This window comes from Hemicordylus capensis, chromosome 17 (assembly GCF_027244095.1).
Source record: "Hemicordylus capensis ecotype Gifberg chromosome 17, rHemCap1.1.pri, whole genome shotgun sequence".
NCBI lineage: Eukaryota > Metazoa > Chordata > Lepidosauria > Squamata > Cordylidae > Hemicordylus > Hemicordylus capensis.
Window position 1 is genome coordinate 9,775,698 of NC_069673.1, and position 14,477 is coordinate 9,790,174.

The following is a 14,477-nucleotide window of genomic DNA, read 5'->3' on the forward strand; positions in this document are numbered from 1 at the left end:
GGCAGCATCTCCAGGTAGGGCTGAAAAGGACTCCTGCTTTAAAACTTGGAGAGCTGCTGCCAGTCTGTGATAACAGTACTGAGCTAGGTGAACCAATGGTCTGATCCAATATAATGTGGCTTTCTATGTTCCTAGACATGATGGAATAACACCAGCATCTTCAAGAATCCATAAGAACATAAGAATAGCCCTACTGGATCAGGCCCAAGGCCCATCTAGTCCAGCATCCTGTCTCGCACAGTGGCCCACCAGATGCTGCTGGAAGCCACAGGCAGGAGTTGAGGGCATACCCTCTCTCTTGCTGTTACTCCCCTGCAACTGGTACTCTGAGGCATCCTTCCTTTGAGGCTGGAGGTGGCCTTTAGCCCTCTAACTAGTAGCCAATGATAGACCTCTCCTCCATGAAGTTATCCAAATCCTTCTTAAAGCCATCCAGATTGTTGGCTGTCACCACATCTCGTGGCAGAGAATTCCACAAGTTGTTTGCTGTGTGAAAAAGTACTTCCATTTGTTGGTCCTAGATTTCCCTGATAATAATTTTTAACAGGGTAAAATGAAAGTTAGAATCAGGCCATCTGGACCTATAATAATAAAAAGCTTACATATTCGCCTCTTCTCTAGCCCTAAACTTTTTGTACTGTCTTCAGCACCAGTTCAGAACTAATCCCTTCTCAGCGTAGCTATACACACATACATCCATACAACCACGCATCCACACCCACATAAAAGAGGCACTCACAAAACAGATGGGTTCATTTCCTGTGCCATTAATAATGATTAGTAACAATCTTCCAGGGATGGACCAGGATGTGGTTTTGTGCAGGGCTGCCTTTGCCTGTGACTAAAATGAAGTCTCTCTGGGATGAGCACAAATATTGAGGATATCAGGCAGCAAGGACTTACACTTTTAATAAACTCCATAGGACTTTGCTGAGCACAAAGACCCTGATTTATGTTAATCTAAAAAGGTAGCACAGGCTTGTGGCACAAGGCGAAGGCGTGTGTTGCATTCATTGCTGATTCAGAGGGAAGGCTGCCACCTACTGAAGAAGCAGCAGCAGCTCCTTTAGAAGATCTCCCTCCCTACCCAATCCCAGTTTTGGAAGACTGGGACTTTCTGGGTTATTATGGAGTACTGGTTTGGGATGTACAGCTGCTAAGGCCCCTGACCAACTGCCCCATATGTTCTAATGAAGAAGTAAGGCAAAATGTAGATCAGACATCACTGCAAGCAAAGAGGAAAGGAAAACATGGAGCAGCATCAATATGCACTGCCTTACTCAAAAAAGAGAAAGGAGGGTGGAGAGAGAGAGAAGTCCCTAGAGTGGCAACTCTAGTGTTGAAAGAAGAGACATTACGTCTCTCTAAAAAGGCTCCAGAACTAGCAAAGTGAGTCCCGATCACCTAGAAACTTCACCTTTCAGAGCAACATCATCTTTGGCCTCTTATTCAATTCCTTAGGCTGATTTAAACTGTTTGCTGCATTTCCTAGGTCTGTAATCCATACATAATGCCTACATTATGTCTGTTCAGACTTCCTTCTGCTTTCTGTCCCCCTTATTAACAATCATTACACACTCACATAAATGAGGCTCAAAGGCTCTTTTTGAGTGTTATGTGGAAATGCTGTTGTATCTACCCTGCATTTTGGTTCACTTCCCACCTCTCTTCTTTCAGTCCCAGTGAGAAATCTAGAAATTTCCCTTAGGTTTGCCAGATTTAGTCCTGGAACATAGGAGAGAATTTGTGAGTGATTTTCTGACACATGAATTCTACCCTTCGTACATTATTTTGAATGGGGAAGGTAAAGTGGTAAGAGCTTTACCCAAATGTAAGAAATGAAAACCTCAATGGATGGGCAAGTCTGCCTGCTTTAAAAGGTGTGTGGCGCCCTCTGATGGGGTGCATAGATCAAGGAACACAGCTCTCTGATCTGAGAATGCGGATGTGATGACATCTATTTCATTTGGATGGGATTTGGAATGCCACCACCAGCCCAATCAAAGAAACCATTTATCCACTATCCCTTCTGCTAGCTTGTTTCCTCATTGAAAAATATTTGCGTTTCCAGATGAGGAGAAGCAAATAAAAGAGTTTTTCAACATGCAAGTCTGGGGATAGTTAGAAATATGGGGACTTGCAAGAAGATTTTATTTGGAAAGCAAGGGAGGGTGTGAGAATCAGGGACTGGCTAGTCCCTACCTAATTCCTACTTTAAAAACTTCAGACTGGTAGCTCCCTCTCTGAGTGGTAGCAGTGTACTTTCCCCCCAATAGACACAATGCTACTATGGTATAAGATCACAATTTTTGGAGGGGTCTCTTGCTTTTTTCCTTTTCAAAAAGGAACTTAGGAAAAGCAACACCACCAGACAAGGAGGGGAGAGTGGGATTATCCATTCAACTTGCTGTATGATCTCTGAATGTATATGCAACATGATGGCTAGAGAGCAGGTAGATGCCTCTACATCAACAGCTCTTGCACGGCCAACATGGGAGAAATGATGACAGAAATTATAGCTGCGATCGGGCAGCAGATAACCAAAAATACAGCTTCACTTCACTGACTACCGGTCTGAATCATGTGCACAGTTCACTGGATTGCAACTGTATCTCTTTTATTGCAAACAGCATGGCGCACAGGTTAACCCAGCCAGCGCAATGAGTGCTCCCGACAGAGGGTAGGCACAACCACTGAAATTGTACCTAAAGATGTGAAAGCCTGGGAAAAATAATGGGGGGGAGGAGACATTTCTCCAGGGAAAAGGGGGGGAAACTGTTTCCCCCCAGGCCTTCCCAACTCTAGTTGTACCAACCTTGTGGTCCAGTTCTCATAAGCCAGTTGCTGACCAGCCTGCATGCTACATAAAACCAACTTGCATTCTCATGCTGGTGTAGCTATAGACTAGGCTGGTTCTCACAACCAGCAATAGGGTAGGCCAAGCTTCCTACCCAAGCCCAGGAGCTGTGCATGCTCCCATGATGCAATTGTGTGCAAGTAAAAAGCAAGACAGGAGGCAGCAAAAGCGACTGTGTGCAAGGCTCCCAGTGGGTGGGAGGGCTTATCCAGCAGCTGTACCCAGCTGTTTAATGAGGTAGGAGAAAAAGCTTCCCTACCCAGCAGGAGCCTTGCGCATGATCACTTCCCCTGCCTCCTATCTTGCTTTTCACTCACACATGATCACAAAATGGGAGCACACACAACTCCCATTCTTGGGTAGGATGCTTGTCCTATTGCTAGTTGTGAGAACGACAGGATGTGGCTGTAGCTCAGTGGTAGAGTATCTGCTTTGCATGCAAAAAGGTCCAGATTCAATCCCTGGCTGGGGAAAACTCCTGCCTGGAACCCTTGAGAGCCTCTGCTAATCAATGTAGACCAATGGTCTGACTCAGCAGCTTAAGTCTACTAAGTTTTAGAGTTTGCCACCACTTGCAAATCATCACCTTTTAAAAGTTTTAGACATGCTTTGACTGAATTCTTAACTATTATTCATTGATACCTTTTAACCATTATTGATAAGGCATTACCCAAGTTCTGCCCCTTGGCCCTAATTGCTTTTTCTTGGCTGGCGATTGCTCTCCTGGTTTGAGCAGGAGAGAGAAAGATGCCCATCTGTGCGTGTGTGCTAAATGTTAGAGTTATTAGAGTGTATTTTTTATTGTTAGAGTTTTGTTAGAGCTCCCTCTCTTTTGGGGTGTTGGTTTCTTTACCTTTTCGCTACACTTTCTGATGGTGGATGTGAGCTCACTCACTACCATGTCCACACACTTCAGACACGGCTCATTCAGTTTCTGCACCTGCTTTTTCACTATGGCTTCAAAAGCGAGGTCAGGCGTGAAGAGACCCGTTCTGTGCGGCAAAAGGAGCAGGGAGGGAAAAGAAGCAACGAGGAAGAAAGAAGTGTGAAGTAGACAGAGGAGGAGGAGAGAAAGAGATCAGACAGGGAGAGAAATAGATAAGAGGAAGAAAGTGAAAGGGAGAAGAGAGAAGAGAAAAAACACAAGGCAAAAATGAGAAGCGAGATTTTGGTTCACTACACAGGTAAATCTAACCCAGGTGAGCATCACTAAAGGACCCCAGGTGCTGCCAAGCATAAGGTGAAGTCTGTGGGATGGTGGTGGGGTGGTGGATATGCAAAACCACAAGTGTGATCAACAAAATGGATGGATGAAATCACCCAGGGCTCCCTCCTTCTCTCTGACATCCTAATCCTGTGCTTGAGTACTCAGAAGCAAGTCCTACACTGAGTTCACCTGGAATTACACTCAACTAAGCGTGCAGAGGACTGCAGACTGGGGGATCTGACTTTTGAAAGGCAATACAAAGCAGGCTGAGAAGCAGGCATGTAGCTATAATAGAGGGTGGAAGGACAAATGTCCCTGGGCCACTGGTGCCCGTAGGACTACTTGGACCACCAGTGGCTCACCCCGCCTTCACCCTCAATACTCTGCCTCTTGGGGTGCCCAGACACCGGGCACCCAGTGTCACCACGCCATGCTGCTGTCCCCTCCTACCATGGCCAGGCCTTGGGTCCGCCTTCGCAGTCCCCACTGGCCATCTGGTGCTTGCTTGCCACCACTGCCTTTCTTGGCCAGCCACAATGAGGTCTAACAATGTTATGGTGCCAGCCCATGCCAGTATGGTGACATCGTTAGACCAGGATGCAGCCCATCCCAGCAAAGGTCAGCAGGATGAGTGGGTGAGCAGTGAGTACAGCAGGAGCGGTGGGTGGTGGAGGTAGCGATGGGAGCCGCCCCAAATCCCATCTCAGAACCGTCCTCATCATTTCCACTTTCCACTGCTGAAAAGATCCAGGCTTCAGTTTCCTGTTTGGAGTCTCACTGTGGTCAATTCAAATTTCCTACTCAATCATGGCTGACTCCTGTTCTAACTTCTACAAGGCACCAATATGCACACCGGCATCTTAAGAACCTCTGGAACCTTAACATCAAAAATGTAACACACAAAGAGCAGATCTATTGCTGGACATTTTAAAATATGCATCTCCTCTCTGGAAAACTGACATGAATTACATTTCTCATTTTATATTATTTGCACAGAGCATGTATATGCTGTGCAAATTAAGCATATCAGAATTCTGCAGTATTGTAAAGCAGTAACCTCCATAATTAAGCAAATGTGTGTATATTTGCTTATTTGGCATAATTTATTTTGTTTCTTCTAGATACAGTGAGGCATAGAGGGATATGTAAGTTACTGAAGCCCTGCCTGTTCATCTCCCTAGCACTCTCTACTTTCTCTCTACTCCCCCTTGCAAGCTTCTGACATTTCACTAACCTGAAATTATTCAAATAATCAAAAGGTTAAAACACAGATCCTTAGGCAATCTTGTTTGGACTTTTCTCATATTCTAAGAGCCAGGAACAAAGAATGTCCACAAAGTATGCCACACACTTAAAAATTTGGTTACTCCCAAACTGTATTACAATTTGTCACTCTAATATGGACCCACTGAAAAAAGTCTCTCACATACAAACACACAAGCACACACACACAATGTATCTTAATGCTTATAATGCTTAACTCAATTTATTATTATTTAATTTATTTATTATTAGCTTAATTTTATTGACTTTGCTTCTGCTGTCTTTTAAGTGAAAAGATATGGCTATATGAAACTCTTTGGTGTGTGTGTGTGTGTGTGTGTAAAAATAAACTACCTGCAGATCTTATACCATCCAACCTTAGGGGGTTCCTACAGTTCAAGAAAAGATAATCAAGCTGTAGTAACAGCCTGTGTGGCTTTTTGTGTGCAGTATCCCTTACTGCGTGAGCATGGAGCTCTGTGCATACGTGCCTTTAGAAATTCTCACATTATCTATCTATGATTTAATTCAATTATATACCACCCCTATAAAATTTCAGGGTAGTTTACAATGTAAACAAACAGCAACTAAAACCTAAAAATCATATAAAAGTTTAAAATTCCCATAAATAAAACTCTAAAATGTCATAAACTAAAAGCCAGATGAAACAGGTGTGTTTTCAAAAGTTGTTTAAACACAACCAGAGATGGGGAGATTCTGATTTCATTTGGGAGTATGTTCCAGAGCCTTGGGGCAACTCTAGAGAAGGCCTGGTTTTGGCTCGTCACCAAACAAGCCGGTCGGTGGCAACCGCAACTGGACCTCCCCCAATGATCTTAATTAGGCAGTGGGGTTCATGAAGAAGAAGGTACTCTTTTGAATATGCAAGAGTAGAGTGCATTGGACGGAGAAGAGCAGTCTGAGATGCTTGGAAACAGAGGGAAGCAAAGGGACACAAGATAGAACCAGGATATGGAGACAGCAAAGATGGGAGATGGAGTAGAAGAGATAAAGACCAGAGCAAATGTGAAGTCATGTGAAAAGGGTGGCAGTCGAGTCAAGGGGAACTCCAGGAAATATACTGATTACCACCTGGTAAAGATATATGAAGAGAATACCCCAGAAAAGCATATGGAAGTAGTCCAAATTGTCACCATTTTTCTACATTTCCTATCCCTTTCATTTGGGAGTGTGTAACAAACCTGATGAATGACTCCAAAGCAGTCATAACCGGCTGGAAAAGAGGACAGTGAAAACTCTGCAGTGCTACTGAAGTTTGTCTATGTATAATAAAGTTCAGAATGTTGAATGAGGCATATTTTTCTCAGAACCTAACGGAGACTTCTCAAAACTTTCCATCATAGCAGTGCTACCAAAATGTGGAACATCTATGATTAACTCCCCTTATGTTTTAATTTTAATTTAAAAGCAGATGTGGAGGGAGATTTGATTGGGGCAGCAGCCTTGGGGGAGAGGTTACCCAGTGAAGGTGGGGCAATTTAGATCAAGCGAAACAGTGTGGCACACGGCACATTTCCCTTGATCTAAATAGCTCCACCCAAAGCTGGTTTTAGTTCAATTTGAAACACCAACAGCACTTCCCCAACCCAATTCTGCAGGTTCCGCAAAGCCTTTTAAATTAAAACAGATCTCTGATGTCTCATCCGTTTTAGCCTGGAAGGTGCTAGTCAGCAGGGATTTTTACATACAGCTGGCTTTACCGCGGGTTTACTGGGAGGCTTTATCACAAACTCGAAGTTGTCCCAAAAAACCGACACATATAGTAGATTTTTTTTTACCCTGGATATAAATCAGGCTACACTCTAATGTGCAGTGGAAAACCCGAATTGTGTGTGAACTGCTCCCCAATAACTCGCAGGGTGACAGTTAAAGGGCTTTAAAAGTGCCATGTGAAGGACGTTTTTCACACCCGGCTTTTAATTTGCAACTCCTCCAGAATGGGGTGGGGGGGAGATTTTGGCCAGATTTACCCCCAAGTCCTTGTGAGCTATCGGCGAGCACTTCTCATGAGATTCGGGTTTTTCATCGTGCATTAGAGTGTAGCCCAATTTATATCCAGGGTAAAAAAAATGAACTTTTTGCATCAGTTTTGGGGAAAAACTTTGAACTCGCAGTAAGGCCTAGCAGAAAACCCGCTGTCTGGGAAAGCAGCAAGTGCTAGTCACCAGTGTTGCAACAGGGAATCCCAGATGTTGCTGACTACAGCTCCCAGCATTCCCAGCCAAAGGCCACTGCAGCTGGGGAATTTGCGATTGTCGTCAACACACTCGGGATTTCCTGTTACAAAGAACACTGCTAGACTAGTCATGCCAATGCAGAATTAGCTTTACAGCCATTGCTAACAGGGATTGTGCACATGTCTGCATGTGGTCTAACACACTCATTACGGCTAATGTCCAAGAGATCAACTTTGCACACATTAATACAGCCTTCCTGTTGGCAAGAATGAACAGAGATCTCCCTTGTATTCACAGAGCTCTGTCTTCCATAGCCAATAATAGGACTACAACCATACAACAAAGTATTAATAAAACTTGACTCTGTTGTTTTTCCAAAACAACATACTTGGTAAAATAAGCCCCAAAATAAGTCTTGATGATACAGAAGACCAAGCAAGCTTGTTGTAAAATTCTGTGGTAATTAGCTACAGTTACTTTACAGTTATAACATTAACATCAGTCTGGATGCAAAATGGATATTGGTCAATCCTTAATTGAGAGCTCCTGACCCACAAATCACAGGCTCCCTGCACTCAGACAGGTGTCTACTGGCCCACACCCTTAACATCATGAACACTCTTCTCGTCACCACTTCTTGTCTTGTCCCCTGCACCATGATTCATATCTGGCTCCATACTTGCTTTCCCTCTCCCCTCCCCCCCCCCACATAACCTCTGATTATGTTTTCTGTCTGTTTCATTTTCATCCTTCTTTTCAGCAGATCACAATCAAGCAGTAACTTCCTCTCATACACCCTTAGACTCCCTATTCCCACTGAGGAGGAGGAAACCATTCTTCATATTGGCTTTAGAGAGGGTTTCACGACAGATATAAGATTTGTTATGCTGAGATGGGGTGGGGTGAAAAGCTATAAAAAGAAAGGGGCAATGTGTGAAGGGCAAATAAATAAATACATAAACCAAAGGGGGATTTGCAGAATCGAAGAGAATGATAATGGACTAATAGGGAAATTAACAGCGGGGGTTGGGAGAGGGACACGAACAGCTGGCCCGTCCAGTCATTCAGTTGACACTGTATACTTGGCAGCCCAAGGGCCTGTGCTTACCAAGCACTAATGGCAAATTTCTGGGTGCTCCCCTTCGCGACAGACCCTCCCCAACCCCAAAAAGGAGGATAGCAGGGTAGAAAAAGAAAGCTCCTCCCAGCATTCTAGAACCTTGAGGAACCTGGGACAAGTGTGCCCGCTTTTGTTGACCCCCAACCTAGGCGCGAGGTTGAAAGTCAGACATCATTGTGGTCTCTTGTCAAAGCAGCCATGGGTCTCGTCTCTCCCTTGGCCTCAGCCTGCTGCAAAGAACAGTCTAAAACACTCCGATTTTCACCCTACCCAGTTACCTGCTCCCAAATGGCCAGCAGCTGGTCCAACATGCGGAGGGTTCCATGTGCCCACGCTCAATGGAGTCAAATGCCTTTTTCTTTTTTGCCAGTACCTGGGGGCCTGCCTGAACAAGCAGACAGTGGCTGAGAGAAGCCGCAGGTGTCTCTCCTATCTTTCTCAGTCCTGCACTTTTTTCAGCTTTAGAAAACAAGATCGCGATAATTTGGGAATTGGAGCAGGCAGAATGATGGCCGCTCCGTGCCCCTCCCATGACAGCCAATCATAATAGAAGAGAATGAAAGGCAGACACTTCCAGGGCAATCCATTTCAAAAGAATAGGAGAGAATGGCAGGCAGTCAAGAGAGAGGAGACTTTTTAGTTTAGTTCTCTTCAGCCACTTGCTGTTCTTCCAAGGCAGGAGACAAACCAAGCCAATCAGAAACTATGCCAAGCTGCAGAGGTTTTAGAATAGATCCATGTCACTTCATCTACAGGTGTCTCAATATTTGAAGCCCTGAGAGAGAGAGAGAGTGACACACATTAATGGTGAAGACAGATGTAGCAGTTAAGGCAGTGTGTGTGTGTGTGGCAACACCATGACTGCCTTCCAAAAAATGTACATTTTTCTACCCTGTAGCAACCTTGGGTGGGGGGGGAGTGTATTCAGCATAATTCTGTTTGAACCAGGGCAAAACCAGCTGTGGTAGGTACCTATTTGCTAGTGCTTGAGGCAAACGCCAACACACCCCTTTCTGCTAATCTCTAGAGAAGGTTTGTAGCTGTTTGTAAAATGCTTACGAATTATTATTTTGCAAATCAAAAGATTAGGCAAAAAAAACTGTGTACTGCTTTTAAAAAAAGAACAGGATGGACAGCTGGCCTGGTGCATGAAGGCTGATGGATCTGCATGTCAGAAATAGTACCTGATTCGTCGAGCATTCAAATGTTGGTCTGCACATATGTTGTCAACACAAGCTATTGCTACTTCTGTTTTCACCCAATGAATGTGTGTCCTATTCAAATCCAATTTTGACCTGCTGAAGATCACAGATTTCCCAAGGAAGTTCCCAACTGGATTTAATTAAGAAATCAGATGTGATCTTGGTGAAGAGGAAGAGCTGTCATCATTGTTAAGGAAGAAAGTGATCCTCTGGTTTGAAAACTGGCAGAATGCAATTATTCGTCCTGGTGCAACAAATTGGATTCAAAGAACTTGCCCATCCCCCTGCAAATGCACACACTTGATTTGATTGGAGGAAACTAGCTGCTGGTTATACCCCTTAAGCTTTTCCATCTCCTTCTGATTGGCTAGGATGTTCCAGGCTGAATTCACTCAGGTCTAGTCATGCTGTTAAGGAGGGTGGTTAGAAAAACAAACAAAGTGTCACTGGCAGGCAGGGTTGTCGCCCAGATCACAAATGCTGCGCTTCAGCCAGCGGGCAGGTGGGCATGAGTGTGTTGGAACTCCATGCTCCCTTCCAGGTTACCTTCTTGGTGCACTGTCTAACGGTACTGATTAATTCCGAAATGACCATGTCCACGCATTTCAGGCAAGGCTCTTTAATCTTCTTCACCTGCTTTTTCACAATGGTCTCAAAGGCCATGTCGGGTGTGAAGAGACCGGTTCTAAACACCCAAGATGAAGAGTTGAGGACAAGACAAGGTGAGAGGGAGATGGAGGGGTTAGGGTGGGGCAAGGAGAATGTCATAGCATTACATATAAATTTCAGAGCAGCCGCTCGTATCACAGATAATCAGCTTGGCTGTGTTGGATGGAAATAAAAAACCTGGCGAGAGAACCCTACCGCAACAAGAGATCTCTAAGGACTACCAAATTGGCTTCCTAATAGGAATTTAGGGTGAAGCTAGATGTTATGAAAGACACAGTGCTGCTGTTGTTGCTTTGCAGCTCTTGAACATCCAATTGAATACAACGCATGGCATGAGGTCGTCATGCTACACGCTGCCATGCTCATACCCGCACCTTCCATCATCAGTTAGTGGGGACCAGCCAATGCACAGGAGGATGACTATGTCGTCTCATGCACTGTGGCCAAATAGACGTTATCAGGAAGAGGGGAGGACAAGAAACAGAGTGACAGCTGCAACTTGCTAGGCTTTGTTCATATGATCGCCAGCAGGGTAGGAAAAGCACCCAGCCTGCTTAGGAGATTTTATTTATTTATTTATCATATTTTTACACCGCCCAAAACTTATGTCTCTGGGTGGTTTACAAGATTAAAAAGTAAAACATTAATTAAAAACAAAAACAAAACAAAACAAAAATTTAAAAGCAAGAAATTTAAAACACTATTTAAAATGTTTAAAACAATATTCTAAAAACAACATTCAAAACAATCAAAACAATATCAGTTAAAAGCTTGGGTGAAGAAACGCATCTTTAAGGACTTTTTAAAGGATGTCAGAGATAGGTAGGCTCTTATTGCACTAGGGAGCGCATTCCAAAGCCTCGGAGCAGCAACGGAGAAGGCCCGTCCCTGAGTAGCCACCAGACGAGCTGGTGGCAAATGCAGACGGACCTCTCCTGATGATCTCAATGGGTGGCAGGGTTCATTATCAGATCTGGGTGCACTCCCGATTTTTGGTCACGTGCTTGCAAACATTAAGATAGGAGGCAGGGAGAATCATCATGTGTGAGGCGGCAGCTGGGCAGGACGAGCGCATCCTACCAGATTATCTCTTTAGCATTTTACTGAGGAAGGAGGAAAAGCCATCCTCTCCAGCTGCCACCTTGTACTTGATCATTCTCCCCACTTCCCACCTTAATGTTTCCAAGCACATGTCTGAAAATCAGGAATGCGCCTGGCTCTCCTACCCAGGCTGGGTACCTCTCCTACCATGGCGGTGGTCATGTGAACAAGCATGATGTCTCTCATAATATCTAGTGAGGTCCTTCAATTTTGACAAAGTGCCAACGGCTCAGCTGCAGGGAGAGTTGATGAGAGTAGAGGAGACACTGCATCTGCAGAGGAAGAAGAGGCTAGATTGTTTGGACTGAGCACCCCTGGGCTCAGAAGCATTACCAAATCTGAATCCAAACCCATCCTTTCTGACATGGGTCTTGTGCAGGATGGGTTTATTTCAACAGCCAATGGCCTGGGCAGGCGTTCCTACCCATCTGCCAACCTACCATACCTCTGATGTCTTCTGGATCCAGGCCTGGAAGCTTTAGGGAGACTGTCAAAGCAATGGTGTGGAGGCCCTGCCTCTACTGCCTAGATACGTGCCTGATACCATGGATGTTCTTGATGGCGTAGCTGATCTCTCGTCGAAGCTCTTTCTCATCAAATTCCATCTGCAGCAGGAGAAAAATCCATCAGTGGGGACCTTGCTGCGTACTGCAAGATACCAATAACACCCAATGCATCAGCATGGAGACACAAGAGGGACTCATAAGGGAAAAGACAGATTAAACTATGTATGGTTTGAGAAATGCACTGTGCACTAATGGATTGGATCACAAGCTGGGATGTTGCCAGAACCAACACAATTTTAAGTCATAAAAGCCAGGTCATGGTTTCTACTACTCCTGCTATTACAAATATTTATATACCGCTTTTCAACAAAAGTTCACAAAGCGGTTTCCAATCCAATCCAATCTTTATTACAGTCATTGACCAGAATGCAAAGCAAAACTACACGAGAAGAAAAACAAACAACAACAACAATAATAATACAAGAAAACAATATACAGAGCAGATCAATCAAAGCAAAAATATAAAACAGGTTAATTGGAATATGAATATTACTAAGAAACTGAACGGAATTTACAGATTATATAGTAGTACCTAGCTACTGTATTGATAACATCTTCATCTGGAATGGATAGTAAAAACTTCAAATAAAAATTGACAGAGTGCCCTATACATTTTGCCAACAAAGGGGAAATTAAACTGACGAGCATCCTTATAAAAATCACAGTACAAAACAGAATGTGTGATAGTCCCCACTTGACCTGTGCCACAAGGGCAGAGAAAGGAATACCTCTGAATCTACCCTCCAGGACAGCGGAGGGGAGGACATTCAATCTAGCTAATGTCAGGGCGCATCTAAATTTGGAGATTATAACAGAATACAAGTAGTCTGCAGGCAAAGTGGTTTCCAGAGAAAAATAATAACTAAAGATGGCTCCCAGTCCCCAAAGGGTTCACAGTCCAAAAAGAAACATAAGGTAGACACCAGCAACAGCCACGGGAGAGATGCTGCACTGGGGTTGGATAGGAACAGTTGTTTCCCCCCTGCTAAATAAAAGATAATCACCACTTTAAAAGGTGTGTCTTTCTCAGTTAACAGGGCTTCCATCTTTTGTCACAAGTTAGTAGAATTAAAACAAAAACAGAGCATAGGGTAAAACTATCTAGGCAGAGCATGGATCATACAATCAGTGACTCCTACTAAGTTATATGGGATCTTTTGGTGTAGTTTGAAACACAACCTGTTTTTTTAAGTCCCGTTAGAGTCGTGTCCATGTAATAATTAGCATTTTTTTTAGCCTGGCTTTTAATTATATTTAGTTTTAATGTTAATTTTAATCTGTTTTTAATTTTTTTTTATCGGTATGTATTATTTTATTTTAGTGTAAACCGCCCTGGGCTACTTTGGGAAGGGCAGTATAAAAATCAAATGAATGGCTGGATGAATTAAGTAAATGGACTGCCATCAGCAAGACTGTTGTGGAAAGGCAAAGCTTGCTCTCTTCTACCAAGAAATGGAAGCTTACCAGACATAGGTGTGGCCCCCACCCCAAAGATGTATCCCCTGAGGCCAATCTTTTACTTTTTCTGCTGTGCCTGGAGACACTGTTGTGGTTGAGGCAAAACTGGGACCCAGTCCCTGACACTGGGTGCCACAGCCTTCATTGGAGGGACTGTATGTGGGGCAAGTGCAATATATCTCTGTGTGGGGCACCCACCCCCACTGCCATAATAGGTAACTGAAATACAGGGCCTACTTTTCACCCCACTGCCCATCATAATGAGAGGTAGTTTTTAGGGGTGTAGCTAGGGGAGAGGAGGCCCGTATTTGCCCCTCTCCCCAGTGGCCCCTCGGAGTGAGGGAGAAAATGATGAAAATGGGGAGGAGTGGAGCTGGGGGGCCTGGGTTCTTTGAATCCATCTGTTCAATTATAGCTACCTCCCTGGGTAGTTTGCTAATTATTACACGGACAGGACACCAACAGGACTAAAAAACACCCCCATTTAACCAGATCGTGTTTCAGGTGACATCAAGCCCATTGTGTGAACACATCTATGAATTCTGGCAGGTGGTGTTTCTAAGGGGGAAACACAAGCAGAATTGGGGGGGGGAATTCTCAGCTCTAACACTCTATGACTGGGTCCTGCAAGACGGAGAGAGACTGGAGGGGTTATCATACTGCATTGCTTGGATCAAAAATGAAGTTGACATCTCTCAGTTTCAATCCATTGTTGGTAAAGCAGGGTAACAACAATCTACCTCACAAGGCTGTTTTGAGAACATGTAGCATAAAGACTGCGAGGAACTCTGGACGTGAAAAGGGATGCTGGAACAATGAAGAGAAAGAAATGACAA

At 44.2% G+C, this 14,477-nt stretch overlaps 2 protein-coding genes across 19 annotated transcripts in view; one reads left to right on the forward strand and one right to left on the reverse strand.

Moving 5' to 3' along the window:
- DNM1 (dynamin 1) overlaps positions 1–14,477 on the reverse strand; it is a 155,848-nt gene that overhangs the window by 79,602 nt on the left and 61,769 nt on the right. For 10 of the 13 annotated variants that reach the window (XR_008312799.1, XR_008312800.1, XR_008312798.1 and 7 more), the window contains exons 9-10: positions 12,155–12,222; positions 10,394–10,532 (exon numbers count right to left, since the gene is read on the reverse strand). Coding sequence is in view for 9 of the 13 variants with exons in the window: in XM_053282410.1 (XP_053138385.1) it covers positions 10,394–10,532; positions 12,155–12,222 (207 nt within the window). In the remaining 4 variants the exon portion in view is untranslated. Of the gene's footprint in view, positions 1–3,710; positions 3,850–10,393; positions 10,533–12,154; positions 12,223–14,477 lie in introns of all 13 variants that reach the window. The other 3 variants (XM_053282411.1, XM_053282409.1, XM_053282417.1) reach the window with 1 other exon arrangement.
- CIZ1 (CDKN1A interacting zinc finger protein 1) overlaps positions 1–14,477 on the forward strand; it is a 156,629-nt gene that overhangs the window by 8,176 nt on the left and 133,976 nt on the right. The window lies entirely within an intron of this gene.